The sequence below is a fragment of the Diadema antillarum genome, unplaced genomic scaffold (assembly GCF_040938485.1).
Source record: "Diadema antillarum isolate AM-2024a unplaced genomic scaffold, OU_Dant_1.0 scf00000086, whole genome shotgun sequence".
Lineage (NCBI taxonomy): Eukaryota > Metazoa > Echinodermata > Echinoidea > Diadematoida > Diadematidae > Diadema > Diadema antillarum.
In genome coordinates this window covers 1,544,481-1,566,816 of record NW_027270975.1, presented here as the reverse complement: position 1 = coordinate 1,566,816, position 22,336 = coordinate 1,544,481, and the positions used below count along the sequence as shown (strand labels likewise).

At 41.1% G+C, this 22,336-nt stretch overlaps 2 protein-coding genes across 2 annotated transcripts; one reads left to right on the top strand and one right to left on the bottom strand.

The window, feature by feature from the left end:
- The first annotated feature begins 1,548 nt into the window (after positions 1–1,548).
- Positions 1,549–2,166, top strand: LOC139717938 (uncharacterized). The gene has a single exon (XM_071629422.1). It carries the CDS (start codon positions 1,549–1,551, stop codon positions 2,164–2,166), a length of 618 nt encoding a protein of 205 aa, XP_071485523.1.
- Positions 2,167–8,808: 6,642 nt separating this feature from the next.
- Positions 8,809–22,311, bottom strand: LOC139717961 (Golgi reassembly-stacking protein 2-like). The gene is made up of 8 exons (XM_071629445.1): positions 22,107–22,311; positions 18,165–18,245; positions 17,474–17,677; positions 16,618–16,704; positions 14,718–14,848; positions 12,653–12,815; positions 11,396–11,780; positions 8,809–10,095 (listed from the first exon to the last, which is right to left on the bottom strand). Exons 1-8 carry the CDS (start codon positions 22,167–22,169, stop codon positions 9,791–9,793), a joined length of 1,419 nt encoding a protein of 472 aa, XP_071485546.1. The 5' UTR covers positions 22,170–22,311; the 3' UTR covers positions 8,809–9,790.
- Positions 22,312–22,336: the final 25 nt, after the last annotated feature.

The following is a 22,336-nucleotide window of genomic DNA, read 5'->3' as shown; positions in this document are numbered from 1 at the left end:
GTCCTTCCGTCCGTCCGTAATGAATTTTGTGGACAGGGTAACTACCAAATCCTTTTGAGGTATCCTAATGAAACTTGGCATGTATGTGTATTAGGGGGTGAAGTTGTGCCTATCAACTTTTGGGTGCACATGCTCAAGGTCAAAGGTCAAAAGGTCAAGGTCAAATGCTTAAAATTTTACTATTTCCCCCATATCTATGCAATGCCTGAAGATATTTTCTTGAAACTTAGTGTATACATGTACTACCCAATTAAGATTCTCTGGTGAAAGTTTGGGGTCATGAGGTCAAAAGGTCAAAGGTCAAAAGGTCAAGTAAAATGTTAAAATTTCACTTTTTTCTCTGTATCTTGGAAATTGTTCAAGGTATCTTCATGGAACATAGTATATATGCATCCACTGACTGGCAGTGGTTATCTAGGGAAATTAGGGTTCATGGGGTCAAAGGTCAGGGGTCAAAGGTCAAGGGTAATACTTCAAATTTTATTATTTTCCTTATATTTATGCAATGCCAGCAGGATTTTTTGTTTTAAAACTTGATGTATGCATGTATAACCCAATAGGGATTCTCTGGGATTTTTTTTTTGCCAAGAAGGTCAAAGGTCAAAAGGTCAAAGATCAAGTGAAAGTGCTGAACTTACTTCTTTCTCCATATCTCGGAAGTGGCTCAAGTTATCTTGAAACTTAGTACATGCTGAATTTATGTATGTTCTGCCTGACAGTGATTCTGTTATGAATCAAAGGCCAGATGAAAATGATAACAATTTACTGTTCAATACAGAAATTGCGCTTTTTCTCCATACCTTGAAAATTACTCAGTGCATAAACTTATGAAATGGTCAAAGTCAAGTTAAAGTTCTTAAATCCCCAAATACATGCTCTCTTATTCATCCAATTAAACATAGGTCAAGGAAGGTAAACATTCAATACATTTGTGACAAACATGTCATTTTAATATTTTGCCAATTTTGTGAAAATGTAATCACACATTGTCCACATGTACTATAGACCTATTAGGAGAACCATGCATTATGGCGGAGGCATACCAGTCGCCATAGCGACATTTCTAGTTAAAAATGCATTGCATCCAATGGAGGCACATGGTCTCCAGTTTGTCTGCCTGACGTCATTGCTTTAGCCTTAAACTTCAAATTTGTGTGAATTGCTTTTATCATGGTAAGCATACAGGATGTTGTAGTATATTATGTAATCAGGCTAGACTCGGACCAGACAGGGTGTCTGAGCTCTGTCGGCCAGAGGGCTTAATATCACATCACTCGTATATCGGAGGGATTAAAGGGACAGGTGTCCTCACATCATGGTGGACCACCATACTGGTAGTAGCAATGTACCGATGTATTTATGACCAGGCAGTCCAGTGTTTTGGTCAGTCTGTCTCGAGCGTTGGCTGAATGCAGCTCTTCCAATAAAGTCAATCTCTCTCTTAACTCCGAGTGTGTCGATCGTGTTCTATTTGATTGTGCTCATAGCAGGTCACTTCACTGGCGACGAGGATATTTTTCGAATGCACCTATACATGTACTGTATAGGATGGCTCTCATCGGGAAAATTGAGGAGTTTCTGGAGGGGAGAGAGGAATGGTCGCAGTACGTCGAACGGCTGGACCTCTATTTTAAAGCCAATGACATTACATCTGAGGGAAAAAAGCAGGCGACACTGCTCACAGTCATTGGGCCTTCGTCATACAAATTGCTACGGAACCTGGTGGCCCCAACCAAGCCCTCTGCCATGAAGTATGACGATCTCGTGGCAGCGATGAACGCACATCATTGCCCGATTCCAAGCGAAATAGTGCAAAGATGTAAATTCAACAGCCGGTTTCGCATGGATAATGAAACGATAGCGGGCTACATGGCATCACTTCGTTCTCTAGCAGAGTTTTGCAATTTCGGGACGTCGCTTGATGTAATGCTACGTGATCGCCTGGTTTGCGGCGTGCGGGATGACCGCATCCAACGTCGGCTTCTTGCGGAGAAGAGCTTAAATCTCGGGAAGGCGGTGGAAATCGCCACCAGCATCGAAATGGCTGCCAATAATGTTCGGGACCTCCAGACGGCGCAAGCTCCAAGGGAGGAAGTACACCAAATGGCTTCCTCGCCTAAGCCGAAACAAGCCAGGGCCAGAACGTGCTTCCGGTGTGGAAAGTGAGGACAAGGCGTACCTCCAGACGGCGCAAGCTCCAAGGGAGGAAGTACACCAAATGGCTTCCTCGCCTAAGCCGAAACAAGCCAGGGCCAGAACGTGCTTCCGGTGTGGAAAGTGAGGACACCTGTCCCTTTTTTGAGGAGGGCGTACACAGGTGCTAGCGTGGTCGACAAATTCGGGAGAAATTTGCCGTAGTATGTGAGCAGCCCCAGATAGGCTCGCAGTTCAGTGACGTTGCGGGGTGCAGGGGCATTCGTGATCGCTGTAACTTTACCCGAAGTCGGATGCAGGCCTTGCTCGTCGATGGTGTGACCCAAATACTCAACCGATGGCTGCATGAACTTGCACTTGCTTCGCTTCAAGCGCAGCCCAGACTCCTCCAGCCGCCCGAGCACCATGTCGATTGTCGAAAGATGGTCGTGGTCATTGACCCCGGTGATGAGGATGTCATCGAGGTATACCGTGACGTGGGGAATATCGCGTAGCAAATTCTCCATTACCCGTTGAAATATGGCTGGGGCGGACGACACCCCAAACGGGAGCCTGTTGTAGCGATATAGCCCCTTATGTGTGTTGATCACTACGTACTGGCGTGAGTCATCGTCGAGCTCGATCTGCTGATACGCTTGGGACAAATCCAGCTTCGAGAACTTTTGTCCCCCTGCAAGTGATGCGAACAGGTCCTCAATTCTCGGGAGTGGGTACTTGTCTAATTTCGCTACGCGATTGACTGTCATTTTAAAGTCACCACAGATACGAACTGACTGCTTATCAGCTTTCATCACGGGCACTATGGGTGCCGCCCATTCCGAAAACTGGACTGGTTCGATTACCCCATCGTGCTGCAATTTCTCCAACTCCTTCTCCACCAGGTCCCGCATCGCATACGGCACCACCCGTGCTTTGCAAAAGCGGGGCGCTGCATCCTTGTTCACGTGAAGCGTGGCTTGCAGACTTGTGAACTTGCCCAATTCCTCACGAAATACCGCGTCGTGACGTTGCAGGATGTCGTTGACGTCGGTTGTGGCTGCGGCGTTCATGTTATGCACACTTGCCCAATCCAGCCTCAGCTCATGCAGCCAACTTCTACCAAGGAGGCTGGGACCATCTTCTTTGACCACGATGAGCGGGAGCGTTTTCACCTGGCCATTGTGAGCGACGTGCACCTCGACCATGCCCACGACTTCCAATTCGTGGTTGGTATAAGTCCGCAGCTTCATAGTTGTTGGGCTTAGTCGTCGTTTAGGCCAATATGTCCGGAATGTCGTCTCCGACATGAGCGAAATAGATGCACCGGTGTCGATTTCCATTCCGACCTCTTGGCTGTCGATATTGACTTTTACTTTCAGTGGGGGCACATTTGACTTGCCGTCCACTCGATACAGCCTGAGATTGCCGTACTCCGCTGGTGGTGGAGCTGAAGTCTCGTCCGCCGATTCCGTGCCGGCGTCATCGTCGTCCGCTTTTAACGCTTTCACCTGGCCACTGCTCTTGGGCGGTATTCCGCGTCTTTTGCTTAGACACACGCTGCTAATGTGTCCCCTTTTTTGGCAATGATGGCAATTGCTGTCCTTGAACCTGCACTTGTCAGATGTGTGTCCTCCCACTGAAAGTAAAAGTCAATATTGTTAGGTGATGCTATCCTTATTTGGTTTGTTTGGGCAAATGTCTGACAATTTTGTTTTGTTTTGACTTTCTTCCGTATATTAATTTTGGCATTGTTAATTCCAGGTCAGTTTAAAAGGGTGACCATATTTTGCATAATACATGTATTTTAATTCCAGGGGTATGCTGACCAAACTTTCTGTGTTTGTGAGGGTCGCAATGGTCACCATCATTTGACGATAGAGTATAGCTTAAGTGAATATGTGTCTCAAAGGACGCTAACTCCATTGTACATTAAGTAAATGTTAGTAACAAGCGTAGTCAAATGCTTGTTTATTTCCTGTGTTGTCATGCTCTTATTCACAACAACGACAATAAGGCCGCTTACACCCTATAAGCGAATAGTCCGTGCATGGCTGCTCATGTAGAATGTTGTCCTAAGAAACTTTGTTCATGTACTATCTGTTAATATGTTCTGAATGTTTCTTTTGTTTATTTTTGTTTTGTTTCATGTTTGTAATGTCTAGGATATGTACCCCATATTCTTTACCTGGTCGAATGATAAGTAATACCTATATAATGATAATATTTTGTGAGTTTTTTTTTTGTGTGTGTGTTTTTCATTTAGTACTTTATTCAGGTTATTTGGCTATGTGAATGCAGTGTTAATGATATAACTGTTGAAGACTGACGTTTTCCAAGTTTTGCTAGCTCCTAGAAACTCGTTCTATTTTGATGCAGTTGCAAGTTATCACTTTAATGGAGGTTGTAATCTAAGGGGGGAGGAATGTAGTATATTATGTAATCAGGCTAGACTCGGACCAGACAGGGTGTCTGAGCTCTGTCGGCCAGAGGGCTTAATATCACATCACTCGTATATCGGAGGGATTAAAGGGACAGGTGTCCTCACATCATGGTGGACCACCATACTGGTAGTAGCAATGTACCGATGTATTTATGACCAGGCAGTCCAGTGTTTTGGTCAGTCTGTCTCGAGCGTTGGCTGAATGCAGCTCTTCCAATAAAGTCAATCTCTCTCTTAACTCCGAGTGTGTCGATCGTGTTCTATTTGATTGTGCTCATAGCAGGTCACTTCAGATGTAAATAAATGATTGTTCTTTCAGTCAAATACATGCGTACCGTATGTGATGTGTTCTTGCAAAAGGCACTTTCGTAAAATGCATATCATCTTTGATCTTCCTCTCATTTGGTTATACAGTATTTTGCTGAGGAATATCCAACTAAAGTTTTACATGTAACTTTGGCTTTGTGAATTGTTCATGCCATATAAATTACATGTACAAATGTATATCATGTGTGAGTATTAAGTAGCCTAGTGTTTGGGCATTTTTCGGTTGGATACTGCCGTCTAAAAAAAAAAGTAATAATAATGATAATAATTCTTCAATGAATTGTAATGGTATACAGTTCCCATTGACAGGGCTGCCAACCTTGAGTGAGTTTGGAGCAAGACACTGCAAAGGAGTTAAGCAACAGTGGGATGGAAGAGAGTTGTCCCCCCTCCTGCCATGGTAGGGAGCCTTGACAATTTTACATGCTAAATGTGCACAGGTACTTCTATTTTGGGGGTTCAGCTTGAATATTTGTTTATATGAGTGAGACAGAATTTGGTGAATTGTGCGAGTCTGATGCTGATTGCATGAGAGTTGGCTGTCCTCCATTGAGTTATTTTGATTGGACATTACATGGAAGCATAATGTGCTAAATGTGCTACATGTAGAAAACAGAGCTAGGGCAAATGAATTAATATACATATATTAATGTGTGTGTGTGTGTGTAGTTGAGCATGTCACCACATACAAGTTGCAGATCACAGCTTATCTAATAGCCAGTCTTCAGTTAAGACGGCGAGTTCATGCACACCCAGCCAGTTTTCACAATCCACCAACAATCATCACAATCATCTGATCTTTCTTTTTTATCTTTTTTTTTTTTGGGTTTTTGTTTCCAGAGTATTACACATTCATACATCAGAGAATAATCTCAAAGGCACTCCAGTTATTTGGCTTGTTTGGCTCATAAACACCACCCTCTTACATTGCGTTGCATGAATATACACCTGCACAAAAACTCTGGTTCCAATTAAAAAAAATACAAAAATACAAAAAAAAAAAACCACACCACTAGTCACATTGACTCAAAGCAGACATGCACACCTGTAGAAAACGAGAATACATTGAAATTAGATGGAGCTCTAGATGTAGCATGACGCAAGTTCATGTTGCGAATTTTATGGGATGTCACAGCCACTTCTTTTCACTGCAATCAAATTCTAATGAATTTTCAGTAACAAGGACAGGATTTTCCCTTTGACTTGTTCAGAATACCACTATGCAACTTTGACTCGGCCACAAACTTGTGTGTGTGTGTGTGTGTGTGTGTGTGTGTGTGTGTGTGTGTGTGTGTGTGTGTGTGTGTGTGTGTGTGTGTGTGTGTGTGAAAGCATGGAAAAAAATGGGACTTTTTAATTGGTTGTTTGAATAAGGATATTTTTTTATCTTGTGACTTTGAATCATGCAGAGTTAGTTGTGAGGTTTGGCAAAATGCTATTTAACAATGATACAAACAGGTGGTCTGGTAAGGTGTCTCTTTATTTACAATTTCAATGACATTTGGTAATTTAAATACTTCAGAAGTATTAATTGTCATGAAGTTTGAGAGAAATGATAATGATGTAACCATCTAATTATTTTACAAGCTACAAATGTATGTCTCCGATTCTTTAGTGTACATCTTGTCTGTGACAAAATGTAAGTAAAACTGATGCATAAAGGATGAGGATAATATACCCTGAAGTAGGAGTGTCCAAGACACACATCTTACAATGTACAAAGGAGAAACAGAAATCCATGATGGTCAAAAATCCCAAAAACTCTCCCTATCTGAATCTATTCGGTCAATAAAATACAATTTAAACCAAACGAAAGCCATCAAAGCCTCAGTGTATGAATGGATTGCAGAATTCTGGCTGACAGCTCCTTGGTAAACCAAGTCTAAAAATATGAATTAGTTTGAACACAATTGCCCCATCAGGAAAAAAAAAAATATGGTGAAAATCATCTAGCTAGAATAACCCATTTCATAAGTAAATATACTGTATCACAGAAAATGTAAATAAGCTAATACATAATTGGTCTGTTCCTGTAGAAAACACGCAGACCTTCCAAAATTTTTAACTGGAAAACGGATGGTTTGGCTCAAAAGGTAGGAAAGAAAGAACAGTTCCCATAGGAGTGTGTAGCAAAATTATCCAGAAAAGTAAGAAACACATATTGAAACAAGAGCTATGAATGGTGAAAATTAAGATTCTTTCCTCCTTATTCAAAGTAGTAAGGAGGTCATAAACATGATTATGTTTCAGTTACCAAATACTAAAGTTACCAGGTACCATAATATGTGCCCCCAGCTATTGTACTCGGTTGCTTTTCAAGCTTTGCTATCATTCACTTCTTATTTAAAGATAAATGAAAAATTTAGATTCAGTACCACATCCTACTACCACTAGACGCAAGTGTATGTCACAAACTGAAATTAACACCCATGAATACACATGTATGATGTTTATTCATGGTTTCAGAAAATGAACTTGATTCTAATATGGGGTCCTGAACAGATTATATAGAGATAAAATTCATTTATTCAGGCTGGACAAGGAAACCAACGTTCTGCAAGAACACAGGAAAAAAAAAATGTAAATGCAAAACAAGGCCTGGTAGGAATCCTGATAAATACACTGTACCCCTCCCCCAGACCAATAACTCATGAGTAGGGCAGCAATTGGTATACTCCATGATAGCTGAGGCAGTAAGCCATGCCCTTGGACTAAGTACCAGTGTTGATTTATCCTTGAGAGCCTAGGTCATACCAAATGCATACTCATGAAAGAAGACAATCCATTAAAAATACTTATGTGTTAGCACATCCTCCCCTTGAAACAGTTTAGATCTCACACTACACTGTGCCTACTTGAATACTGCCCATCCTACTCACAGATTTCAAAATGATCACATTACTGAACACAAAGAGCACTAGGCATTCTAATGACACGCACACAGCAACAACAATATTCCAGCATTCAAAAAGTGCATTACACACAATGTATTGCATGTGGTAACCAATTTCAGGCTGAGAAATTTTGTGCAGAGGGTGCAATAAAATTAAGACTTTGTGTAAAAAATATATGATTTTCAGTCTACTGCATATGAATAGAAAAGTGATGGAAGGTGTGAGGGGTTAAAATACACGTGTATCTGCATATTTTTCTAACACTCCTGGTAAAAGTATTTCACAAACTTGCAATGCTTATGTGTTGCTCATAACACAAACTACACTCTACTTTTGACACCATGTAATGCTTTTTTATGAGTTGTCGTGAGACACATGTATCTCTAATTATGGGTTTGCTCTTTTACAGCTTGTAAGAGGTTCAGTGTACCCATTTCAAGAACACTGCTTGTCTTCTAGTTATCCAAATTCCCTTTCTATAAATCTACAAAATTGGGGGAAAAAAAGAAAAAATGATTTGTCTGAGAAATCCACTTCCACATTGCTGTTTGTGATGATCCCATGATATCACTCTGTGGACTATGAATCAAATTCTTACATCATTCAAAAGAGATGGAATGCTACTGGAACAAAATGACAACTCTGCACTCGCTGACCTACTGAACAGTTTTCTCATTCTTTCTAAGCCTTTACCTTCCTGTTCTTGGGGTACTGACATTCCCAAAGTCAATAGTTCGTTTTCTGTCATGTAATGAAAATCAATGCGACCACAAAGCAGCATAAAATATGGTCTACTTTACTCTATAACATATAGCAGCTATTTCATAACTCATAACCAATGTATGGTGTGAATGTTCCCCTACCCTATAATTTATTTGAGACTTCCATTGTACATGGGTTTGCCATTTGGAGGAGGAGAAAACACAGCTCGGTTTGAATACTAAGAATATTTAAAGTAATCTCATTCATTCTGTGGATACATACCTCATTTTTCCACTGCTAATATTTTTTTTTTTCCAATATGAGATATGTATGTCAAACATACGTGAAATACATCTCATCTGATATTCTTTAATTCCACATTAATCTAACATCTCGTATCGTAACTAAGAATTAAATGCAATGTCTGGATAATTTCTCTAACTTATCTCAGTCACATATAATTCATTTTACACATTTCTCTTTACATAACTTTGTACAAACTTACTTCTTGTCATCATAGTGAATCAATATAATAACATTATTTGTGGCGTTCAGGCTCATCAATGCACTGGCACTAAACATCTACTCTACCAGCATTATAAGCATGCAGTCAATTTACATTGAATTCAATGGCATTGTGTTTCAGGATTTGGAAGATTAAAACAAACTGTACTGGATGTGAAATCCACCGATTGTCTTGCGTTCTGAACATGGACACTTTAATGGGAATAAAATGCATACTTGGGTATATAACTTACATTTGTGCACACCATTTAAACATATTTTGCCATGGTTGATTTAAAAAGTTAATTTTTTATCAATTCCATATGTTTTGGGCACTTGTAGATGCATTTACAAAGCTTTGAAAGAATTTGATAATGTGCATCACTGATGTTAGATTCACATTGACTGATTACTGTATATTGTTCACTGTCTATGCCAGGTGAGCTGATACTGTAATTCCAACTGGAATGAAATAAACTAAGATGAAGGTGTAGCTGCCCTTTGCCATTAAAGAAACTGCTTGTAGCTTGCCATTTAGTAATCAACATAAAATCCCTATTGCCACACCAACTACTATATTGAATAAGTACATTTTATAATTTCATGTGAATTAAAAAAAAAGAGAGAAATTGTTCCTTGATGAGAGAGAAACACAGTAGAGAGTGAACTCTTCATTTTCATTGAAGTTCATACTGAAACATCTCCAATGCACACAAATGTGAGCTTCATGCAGAAGAGCAAATTTCTTATGAAGTAAAGTTCTCTGATCCACTTGGGGAGGAGGGCAAACCTATGATGTTGTTGCCGTGGATACAGGAGATGCCCCTATCCCAGTAGGCAGATTAGGGAGTGGTGTTGGTCCCGGTATTGAGATACCTCCCGGTAGGGAGACGACTGGTGAAACACCCGACACTCCCCCAACCGCTGGTGACATGACTGGGGCAGGGGAGGCTCCAACTCCTGTGGTTCCTTGTAGGGAGGCAGAGGAGCTATTGAAGGAGGGGATGTTGGAGAGATCGACTGGAGGCAAGGAGACGTTGAGGTTTGGTAGACCAGGCACGTTGGACAGACTCACTGGTGGTAGCACTCCAGAGACTGTCATAAGAGAAGTAATTGCAATGTCAATTCAATACATATAATACATATTTAACATTTATTTCAGAATTTAATCAAAAGGCATGGCCATCAGTTTGGAGAAGATATCTCAGTCATTATACAAATGATGCACAGGTCTGAGTGCGTCAGTCGGAATTGTGTGCATATGGTAACTATGGAATGCTAAACCCACGAGGCGAAACCGAGTGGGTTTAGGCTAAATTCCATAGTTACCGCATGCACACTATATTCCGACTGACGCACGAAAAGACATGTGCGTAATCTGATTTATAGAATGGGTAATTTTCTTGCCAAAAACCCATTTTTCTATCGTGTTACCCGATGACAAAATGACTGGATGCATTTACTTTTGGCTTGCCGTAAACGAGCATGCATCAGTCTTTACTGGACGCACGGCCAGCCATGCAATTAGTTTTTACTGGACGCATGGCCAACCTGAGTGCGCGAACGCTTGCTTAGTGCGCGAACCTTTGTTACAAGTACGCGTACGCTTGTACGCGTAACGCTTGTACAAGTACGCGTACGCTTGCCTAGTGCGCGTACCTTTGTTACAAGTACGCGTACTCCCAAGTGCGCGATTACATGTTTACCACTGTGACTCAGGATGCGGCCAGTGAAAATCAACGCATAGCTCTCGACCAATCAGATCGCAGGATTCTCGCTACCCATTCTATAATAGAGTTTGGTCGTTCTCCACATGTTCACATACTTTACTCAGCTAGTTAAGCCTATCTTGTCGTCTAGCTGATTGCAAGCCATTGTTCTCATGAACCACTCAAATTCTGAGTTTGAAAGTTTGTATTCATAAATGCTTCCTGAAATTTGCAACCACTGAAAGAAACCCTTCGAACAATAAAAATTTTATTTCACTTTACAAATTTGCAACATATGGCAACACTGCCAATACAAATTCACTGTGTGGTTCCCTATTGCAACATGATCCTAATCATTCAGCTCATCTGCTGGTAGCCATGTGTGTCAATTACGCAAGTAATCAGTTTGCTACCACAGTCTACTTACAAAGTCCAATGTTTCTCCTGATTGACAGAAGTTCAATAGGAAACATATATGCATTGTAGCAAACTTTAGCTTGAGATACAATGTGTATGTGCTACCTGGATTACCATCACAGCAGACTAGTATATATGATAAGATATTAACCCGTTGAAGACTAGTCCCAAGTATACTCGGACGGGTATCTATGGGAAATGCATGTTATAGCAAAAATCAGCTCATCCTCAACGGGTCAATACAATTCCCCAACAGGAACATAACTTACTTGGTCCTGAAATAGGAGGAGGCACCTTGGCAGCGCCAGTAGCCGGTGAAACACCTGGTGTCAAAGTGAGGGGTGCAGGAGTAGCACCGCCCACTGACAAGGGAGTCTGGTGCAGGGGTGTGGTGCTGGCTACTGTAGGTACAGTGGTGGAACCACCAAGGGAGACGGGAGAAGGCGAGGCAAGGGTGGACAGGTTGGGAGGGGCTAAGGGAGAAGCCACAGCAGGGTTGGAGTCTCCAAGGGCGTGTGATGCTGAGGACACCGGACCAGGAGGTGAGGCCACACCCGTAGTGGTAGTGGGAGTGGTACCAGGAGTGAGAGACAGCCCCGCCATACCACTTTGGAGGCCTGCTACTGAGTTAGAGGGTGTGGAGGCCAAGGACACCTGGTAGTAAAATGATAATGGTAAATCAGAATGCATGATTGTATTAACACTTATTGGAATAAAATGTCTTTTTAGTGTACCACAACTGTAAAAAAACAAACAAACAGATCTCCATATTCTATGTAGTGCTTCATTTTAAAGGGGATGGCTAGTAAGCGATCAGTGGGAATCAGTGGGAATGCTGAGAGATGATTGTTCCAATCCTTGTGGGATTCATTTAAGAGTACATTATATATCTATTGTTGTGTGAAAATTATTTGCTTCAGAACGGTCTCATATTCAAGTAATGTGCAGTTTAATGTTTTCAGGTTAGCATGCCTGTACAGTGACGGGGCATTAAACTGCACATTACTTGAATATGAGACCGTTCTCAAGCAAATAATTTTCACACAACAATAGATATACAATATACTCTTAAATGAATCCCACAAGGATTGGAACAATCATCCCTCAGCATTCCCACTGATTCCCACTGATCAGTTACTAGCTATCCCCTTTAACAATTACAACTTGAGGCGCAGACTACTTAAACAAATTCACCCCTCCCCCCCCCCCCCCCCCAAAAAAAAAAAAAGAATGAAGCAAACACATGAAAATGCACAATGCTAATAAGAACAAAGTAGATAGAGGTACTAGTACTACACGGCAAATAGCTCCACCATGTTTTAGATGTTCACATCGTACTGTGAATACCAGACTTAACACGGATATCATGATTTGTAATAGATTAACACATGTCCTTCAAAGAGTAACAACTCTTACTTTAAAACCCATTAACATACACTCCTTGCAGAGTCAGCAATATACATTGTAGTTGCAAGAAATTATAGTGAAAGATGTCACTTCAGGTGAAAAGAGGAGAAAAGTCAAACCTCAGAGAATCCATCAGGAGGTGGGGATGGGGCTGATGGGGCAGAGGGCTGGTCCCCTCCCACCGCTGACTTGAGATGTCCAGGAATGTCCACCTGCTGACCCTCTGGGAAGGACCTTGTGGGTATCCGGTGGAGGTAACCATACCCTATGCCACAGCCCATACTGGACGGGGATATAAATTGATTGATTAGTCATGTAACCATTATTCATGACTAACAAGACAATGTATACAGTGCACTGACTTGTCTGTTTGCATACCGTAAGCTGAGAACAGAAAAGAGCTAGACAAGCACTTGTAGAGCGCAGACCTCCACCAAGCAGCTCATTTTCACCAATTGTGCATGCATGCCGAAAATCACCCATTTTCCCAATTATAGAAGCCTTTTGTTTACGTCATCAGCTTCCAGCTACATGGCAAACCACAAATAAGTGCAGCCTGAACTCCAAAGTTTATTCACCTTATCTGCCAAAAGACAACAAAAATCCTTCAAAAATCCATAAAACTTCCTGGATCACATCCAAACTTTAATCATCTTTTCTTTGCATCAAAACCAACTTTTCTTGCAAGTTTCATTCAAATTCATTCACACATTTTTGAGTAATTTTGAAAACAGACAAACAAACAGACGCCAATGAAAACATAACTCCTTCCCTGGCAGAGGTAATTAATGTTATACTGAATACACACTATAAGTTCCCTTATGTAACTTCAATAAACTAGAAATGTCGCTATGGCGACTGGTATGCCTCCGCCATAATGCATGATTCTCCTAATAGGTCTATAGTACATGTGGACAATGTGTGATTACATTTTCACAAAATTGGCAAAATATTAAAATGACATGTTTGTCACAAATGTATTGAATGTTTACCTTCCTTGACCTATGTTTAATTGGATGAATAGGAGAGCATGTATTTGGGGATTTAAGAACTTTAACTTGACTTTGACCATTTCATAAGTTTATGCACTGAGTAATTTTCAAGGTATGGAGAAAAAGCGCGATTTCTGTATTGAACAGTAAATTGTTATCATTTTCATCTGGCCTTTGATTTATAAGAGAAGCACTGTCAGGCAGAACATACATAAATTCAGCATGTACTAAGTTTCAAGATAACTTGAACCACTTCCGAGATATGGAGAAAAAAGTAAGTTCAGCACTTTCACTTGATCTTTGACCTTTTGACCTTTGACCTTCTTGGCAAAAAAAAAAATCCCAGAGAATCTCTATTGGGTTAGACATGCATACATCAAGTTTTAAAAAAAAATATCCTGCTGGCATTGCATATATATAAGGAAAATAGTAAGATTTTGAAGTATTGCCCTTGACCTTTGACCCCTGACCTTTGACCCCATGAACCCTAAATTCCCTAGATAACCACTGCCAGTCAGTAGATGCATATACACTATGTTCCATGAAGATACCTTGAACAATTTCCAAGATACAGAGAAAAAGGTGAAATTTTAACATTTTACTTGACCTTTTGACCTTTGACCTTTTGACCTCATGACCCCAAACTTTCACCAGAGAATCTTAATTGGGTAGTACATGTATACACTAAGTTTCAAGAAAATATCTTCTGGCATTGCATAGATATGGGGGAAATAGTAAAATTTTAAGCATTTGACCTTGACCTTTTGACCTTTGACCTTGAGCATGTGCACCCAAAAGTTGATAGGCACAACTTCACCCCCTAATACACATACATGCCAAGTTTCATTAGGATACCTCAAAAGGTTTTGGTAGTTACCCTGTCCACAAAATTCATTACGGACGGACGGAAGGACGGACGGACGGACGGACGGACGGACGGAAGGACGGACGGACGGACGGACGGACGGACGGACGGACGGACGGACGGACGGACGGACAACCCGAAAACATAATGCCTCCGGCACCACTTCGTGGCGGAGGCATAAAAAGTAGAACTTTTCAATATACAAATTAGACAATAAAGATACCTGACACAGCACACAGTGTTCTAACATGTACTATGTATGGTCCCGTTCCTCTAACATAAATATAGTTGTTAGTACATGTATACAGCAAGACAATTTTCTCTTACCTTCCTTCACCTCCCCAGTTTCTGTTTGGCGTGATGGTGACCTCCCGACAACCGTCTGTCTCAACGTTGTACATGTACAGCTTGAGTGGCCTGCCCTCATGTGATTCAATCAATGAAAATAAGTCTTCTGACTGCAGATGATGGAACAAAAAAATGAGAGATGACAGTAAGGGAAATGAATTAAAAAAACTTCATAATATAGTCCCAGGCAAGACTGATATGGAAGCCAGAACTCACTTCACAAATTGTTTAACCCTAAAAAGACTGGGCTATTTTGGTAGCCCCCCCTTAAGATCTCGGCCGTGTATCGCGCAATCGCCGCGAAAATTTGCACAATGGTAGTGTGCGATGTAATCTACAAGATTGTATGTTTAAATTTTCCAAAATAGTCTTCTTTTATTTTATTTTGATTAATTATGCTAATTTATGCGAGAAAGCAGACTCTTTGATCTAAATCAGTAAATAAAGCTCCAAAAGTGCTCATTTTTGGTCCAATTATTCTTTGTGGCATTCTTAGCAAATGCACTAGAAAAAAAATTTGGTATCAAAATTAATTTCTTATTCATGTTATTGTTTCATGAATTTCTTATGTATTTCCTTGTTTTTTTGACCTTCTGTTTTTGTTGTTTTTTTAAACAAAATTTGTGGCAGACACTTTTTGAAGCATAATACTCCTAAAACAAATTAATTTTAGCCATTGAGAGTAAAAATAAGCATATTTATATGAACCATGTGAAAAAACTCAATTTGCATTGACTTTGTACACAAAATCACATTTTTGAGCCATTTTCGCCCTCACATGCATGTACAAAATGTTATGTAACTTCAGAACTGTACCCCCGGGCGTCACACATTTGGTGTCAAAATGTGCGGGAAACTTGAAAGAAAAAAGTCATAGAGCATCACGGCGAGAGCATTGCGTGTTGCAGAGTAATCGCGCGAAATGTTGAGGGGGGAAGGCCCCCCCCCCAGTCTTTTTACGGTTAAAGTCGGACGATCGTCACCCCTAATGATGCGTTATTTCATAATCTCCCGAACGACCGAAGTTTGTGCATGCAATTGCGCAATGCCAGACTCGGTGCTATATCCATAAACGTGTGGGACAATGCTGCCACTGAGACACGTGTGTGTGTGTGTGTGTGTGTGTGCGTGTGTGTATATGCATCATACACAAATATTGTGACAGCGAGCTGCAGTGACTGGAGGAGAGAGGCCAGAAGACGCGTGGCTCTTTTGGCCTCTCTTCATGCGCATGCGCACTGTGAGTGTGCGTCCATTCGGAAGCTCTCGTGGCTCGGGCAGCCATTTTGGGTCAGGAGATTTGTAGTCTAAAGTGTTGTTCACTGACCCATTGAGCCAGCGCTATTCTCATTCGGTGTCACTACATTCGGTACAGAATGGGGGAGGCAGTGTGTTGCGTTCGTCTCCGTGCCGCACAAACCACTTGCTACGATTGTAAGGCTTTAAGCATTGAATACTAAGGAGACTCAACTGCGAGGTCACAGTAAACATTAATTTAATACAAAAGTGACAAGGGGTCTGGCAAAGATAGTTTCGACCTAGAAAGAAGAAGTTGTATTGGTCACTTTGTGGTAATATTTACAATTGATCACACAAAAATAATTTTGATAAGAACTTACCCACAGAATATAATGCTTACATTTAGATTACCTATAACAAACAATTTTTGTAAATATGGTACGTACATTCACACATGAAAAACTGTCATACATAATTTTTATATGAATACTATCATTCTTGCCAATGGTATTTAGGATAGCACATTCTTCAATTTCACAACTTTATCCAACTACCTGCACAGATATCAGTGACAACAAATAGGCTACCAAGAAGCTGAGGTGACTAGACATGATTGAATGCAAGTGATTTAAAAACTCACCTCAAGGAGAACCGAGTCAGCACCAATGATATAGTCAGTATTTGTTCTGAAGCCTGCAATGGAAGCTGGAGAGTTTGGCTGCACATCCTGTCATGGAGATACAGACAAAAGTGATTCCTCGCTAGCTGTCACATATGCAGGACTAAGTCATGTCACCACATAATACTTGATGACAATATTGGTATCACCTTGACTGTCAAGGGTGGGCAAACTCCCAGTGTTCGACAATACATGTATGTAATTACTGGCAAATCCCTCAAAACAAGACACTATATCAAAAAGTAACCAAACCCCTGTATATCTCGTCATGATGAAAATTCTAGGCCTTCCATTAACTGCTGTATACAACATATCAGAGTACCATTGCAACATCCATGGAGGTACATGACACAAGTTACTGTGCTGACCATACACATGTAAATTGAATGTTATCAACAACCAGTTACTGAAAGGTATCTCTTCTTTATTCTCTTGGATTTACCAAATGATGGATAGCAGTACAACCGCTATGTACCACTAACTCCTACAGACAGCCAGAAAATAATCAATGAGCTACCATATTACCTTCTACAAGATAGTCTGGAAAGTATTGGAACAAGAAAATGGCTTGCTTTTTGGTGGCTTGCTGCACAGTGCAGGTATTGCAATTTCATCTTGAAATCACTTCTGCAACATGTTTACTGAAATTTGATAAAATGACTGTTAAGGTACATAACACTACAAATCTGGGAGACTCAATCAAAACAATACACACCATGGACTTCCATGATATGAGGTTGATGAAGGGGGGGGGGGGGGGGGGGGTCTATGGTTGTAACTAGAAATCTAGCGCATGGGATCAACTATGGGAACTTACCAGTACATGCCAGACATTCTCATTAGCACCCTCAAAGGAGCAGAATCTGATGCTGACTCCAAGCAATCCTTGTCCTCCCCATCGCTTATTGGGTGTCAAGGTGACCTCGCGCACACTCAGTGCCTTGCTGCTGTAGACTAGCATTTTGACTGGCTTCTCTTCATACTCCTGCAGCAGTCGCTTCAAGGTGTCATCGTCTTTATCCTTTCATTGTGAAAAAGACAAACTTTCAGTGTGTAAAAAGTGTCATACTTAATCCAAGGCTGCACACTGGCACTGGTCCCTGACCAGTAAAAATCACTGTCGGACCAGTATTACTTTTTCAGGAATTTACCAGTAAAAATGGAAAAACTGGGTACCTACTGATCCGACAGACAGGTTGGACAAGTAGAAGAGATGGGTTAGTGTGCAGCCCTGTTTAATCAAATGTTTCCATTGGGAGGCGACTTCTGATTAAAACTTAAACTTGATACAGAATTTTTTTTTTTTTTACTTCAAAACAGAATTAATCACTTGGTTAATAAACCAAAATACAAAAAAATTCTTTCTTTAGCTTCTTTCTTTGAAGGAAGGAGGGGGTGGAACAGCAGTGTTTTTTGCACACAGATTTACATTTTATTGCAGTTTCACAACTTTGCAATTATAATGGACATATATTTACAAGCTTGCTTCATCCAAAAGAGTGACTTACCAATCTTGTGTTGCCGATTGCAATAACAAAATCAAAGAAAGCTTCCAGTCCAGCCTTGTGTCCTGGTGAGTTTTCTTGTACCTTGAGTAATGAAGTAATAGAAACAAAACTGTTAACAGTGAATTAACTATTATACACAATGCTGTCACAAACAGCCGTGCTTTACACAGCGTCTGGTCAGGTTAGGGTTGGATAAGCATTTCTCGTGTGTTCTTATGTTTGGACTTACTGTGTCCCTCAGCATTTACTCAAGATTTACTCAGGATCTCATCCGGACATTGCTGTACAGCATGGTGCTGCTACTGTGCAACTTGGCTATACCAATTTGTTTAATACTGTTTGAAATTTCTGCATAGATATTTGATTTTCTATATACATTGTATATGGGTAGATCATTCCAGTGGGCTATGGTTTGAGGCAGATAGCTACACAGGTACAATTTGTATGCTTGAGTTCAGCATTGGAGTGGGATAAATCTGTTGTTATCTCCTCTTGCTCGACTGGCTTCTTTGACATAAGGAGGGATATATATTGCACTTTTTGATGAGTTGCTTTACAAAAGTAGTGTTGAACTGTGATCAACCCAAATGCTTCCGTTCAAGCTGCTAAAGGTTTGCATTTAGAATCTCTGAAGTGGTGGTATTTTGGCATTAAAATTGGCATTAAAAAAGCATTATAAATCAAATTACTTTAATAATGTACAGTGAGAGATGTAGATCAATCATTAACATGGGTAAAATTTGGTTCCTCAAAGAGTGCTTTACTGTTCAAATTGATGATTTTTCTTTGATTTAGTCAACTTATTACAATGTATACCCCCATAAAATTGCTACACTTCAATTGCATGAAATAAGTGATTTGGAACTTATGTGTATGCGGTAGCTGATCCATCATCCGTGCATTACGGCATCAAAGACATAAACCCCAGGGCGCTCTAATGTGATTTGCGGAAGATGTTGAACAAAGAAAAAGCATCTTCTCAAGACCACAGGAACAGTCTGGATAAGTGCAAGTTTACCACAATAAGTTGGATATTACATTTAATCTGTATGGTATAAAAGCCAGCCAGTCGCTTGTGAAATGGGCAATTTGGTGTCTGAATTTATGTTGTTTCTTTGCTAGCTACAGAGTATGCAAATAGCCCACTATTGATTCAGGGCGAACCCTCAGTGTAGACAGTGGAGCTGGAGCGCCCAGGGGGTATAAAAGTGAGCGAGTCAACTAGCTATGTTGTCTTCTTTGGCATGGTGATGTCCATAAAGGCTGTTCAGCATGGACCATGGTAGTCACACTTGATGTAAAATCATTGAAAATAGAGGCGTAGATCTAATCACTCATTCCAGTCTATTAAAGGGCCAGGTAAGGCAAACTGCTCTCTTCAGAACCATTTCGATTTTAATGATTAGGCGGCAATTGTGCACTTTACGGCCCTATGTTATCGGTGCGAGATTTTACCCTAATCGAGCAGTGTGTGCAAATTCGATTACCTACCAGGCACCGCGGGTTCGACAGCGTGTCTTCCGGCACTGTACTGTCTGCATGTGTGTGAGATTTCACATTGGGATGCAGTGTGTATGAATGTGTCAACGTGTGTGTGCGTGCTGAAGCACTTATGGCACGCAACATGGTTGCTCTAACGCCCTTCCCTGCGCAGCGCGGCGTGATCGAGCGCGAGCAGTCGACCCTAGACAAACAAGATCATGATTTTAAATGAATGAATTGTGCGTTATATCTTAAGCAGGGGATCACTAATTAACCTATTGCAGAGGACATATGTCCATCCGCAGCCTTGGTGAACTTATTCTGTGAAATAATAATTAAAAAAAAACAAAATCTTATCCCGATTCGTCAGTCTGTTAGTGTTTATTTCGTCTACACATTTACCGTTTAACGAGCCCGACCAGATGTCCTGCGAAGTGTGTATAGCTAACGGTTTACGGGCAGCCACTACATGGACACACACACACAAGCCTCACCCGCGTGGTTGGTTTGCACGATTTGTGATGGGGTCGGATCAGGATGGATGAAGGAGACATAAAAATATTCACGTAACTATTGAGGCGAGCTGGCGCAAGATAGGATGTTCAAAAATGGAGTCTATTGTATCGCAGACTATTGCCAACTTTCTCACACTTTGCAGCATGATCATGGCAATTTTCTGCGATGCAGCATTGTATAACTATAAGCTCAATAATCTTGCAGCGGAGAGCAAAGGCTAGGCACGCACGCGAAATCGCGATCGCACAAAGTTCATGTTTGATGTGTCAGCTCCGCAGATTTAGCACAGTGAGGCTGGCTTTTATTGACCTTATCACTTGTCAAATGGCATTCCATACAGCAAGAGAAGCTCGCCAGGGGGAAATTACAGAATACCGGCTAAATTAGCACATTAGTACGTATGAGAGCCGCCAGAGGCGGCTCTCTCTTAGAGATGAATTTCAGCCCGAAGGGCTGAAATTCGTCTTTCCCGTCGTCTGGGGCCCCCAAAAAGCCCGGGAACGGAACGGCCGTCAAAAAGTAGGTTGACCACACAATTTTTAAGAAAATTGAGTGGTTTTAGAGGAAAACTGCTCTAAATCGAGATAACTCGAGTAAATCGTCGATAAAGAAAATCGAGCCGATTTCGGCGGAACTACTTTAAACTTGATGACGTCATCACAGCTGACATCCTCCTTCCTTCATCTCTTTTCGACACAAGTCATTCACGATCAATCACACAACACTAGTTTTGCAAGGCAGCGCGTATGTTTTATACGCGTATTGTCAAGAGACATGTGCGCACTCAACTGCTATATGTATTGTACACTGTACTAGTAAACATGCGCGCGTTCTGCAGACTCAATACGCGCTACCACTGCACACATACGCATCATAAGCTGTTTGTGTAGGTGTTATGTTGTACGACTGCATAGAGTCAACATGGTGGGCTGTCAAGAGCACCCACACAGTGCGTAAGCAGCTACAGAAGCTAGCACCAGCAATTAGATAAGTGATTGTTTTCTTGTCTCACCTAATTGCTATCGATTTCTAGGATATGGACTATCCTCAACTCATAAAAACGTGAGTATACATCGTAAATTCGGGTAAATTTTAACGGCTAGTCTAAACTAGCTATCGTCAGGATCTAGAACTACATTATTCGGGGGACACCCCCGAAACCCCCGTAAACAACGTATGAATACCACACTTCTCATCGCACAGAGCAAGGAAAACACACGTAAACAAATGCAATCGTCGACAGCCGAATCACGAACCGTATCGCATATCGGATTAATATTTTAATGGTTGCTATCGGCAAGCGTAATTACGCTCTTTTTAGAGCGATTTGCGCTCTCCGTGATTGGTTGCCGGTATTCTGTAATTTACCCCTCGCCAGCTGCTCAGTGCATGGTGTTTCATGGGATACCACCTTTGGCTTACATACGGCGAATGAGGTACCGATAGGGCCGTAAAGTGCACAATTGCCGATTAGGCTTGGTAAAACCTGATGTGTAATGACTTAGACTAGATGTGTTAGTGATGGGGATCCCAGACTGGTGATGCTGCATACTCCAATTTGTGACAGACTAATAAAGGCTCTAAGCCCAGCCCAGGCAAGATCATCTTGCACTATCAATCAATCATTGCAGCCTTCTGCACAGCTAACGTTACCATTGGTTACTGTCCTGAGCTAATGTTATATTTTAGAGCTGCGCGCACACACACACTTTGATAAATTTATCCTTTGGTTTAGGCTTTAGGCTTTGAAACCTTACTAGATCTAACGTTAGGTCTCTAAATTCTAACCGTTAGATCTACTGGCCTTGCCCTTTCATATTCATAATCATATGGTGCTAATATTAATAAATTTATTCATAATTCATATCATGCATACGACAGGAAACCGGTAAACGATACACAAATATGAATTGATGGGACTACAGTACAAGGCCCAACTCTTACCCTCAGAACATGATATCCCTCGGTACCACCTCCTGGCACTTCAACACTATTTGCTCCACCCATGTTGCACTCTTTGCGCTTTAAATGCAGTTATGAAATTATAATGTGTTACTTTCGACTAGAACGTTGTCTGGTCCATATGCCGACATGAGGTGAAAGTCGGTAAGCCTGCAGTTTTCCTTCCGACGTCGTTACCGACAGCAGTGATAATTTACGTGGCAAAGTAAGAT

Excerpts from the sequence above, each read along its gene's own strand:
- LOC139717938 (XM_071629422.1), top strand. The coding sequence starts at position 1,549 with ATGGCTCTCATCGGGAAAATTGAGGAGTTTCTGGAGGGGAGAGAGGAA.
- LOC139717961 (XM_071629445.1), bottom strand. The coding sequence starts at position 22,169 with ATGGGTGGAGCAAATAGTGTTGAAGTGCCAGGAGGTGGTACCGAGGGA. Across the intron at positions 16,705-17,473 it reads AGAATGTCTGGCATGTACTG|GATGTGCAGCCAAACTCTCC; the intron begins GTAAGTTCCCAT and ends TCTCCATGACAG. Across the intron at positions 14,849-16,617 it reads CTGACTCGGTTCTCCTTGAG|TCAGAAGACTTATTTTCATT; the intron begins GTGAGTTTTTAA and ends CATCATCTGCAG.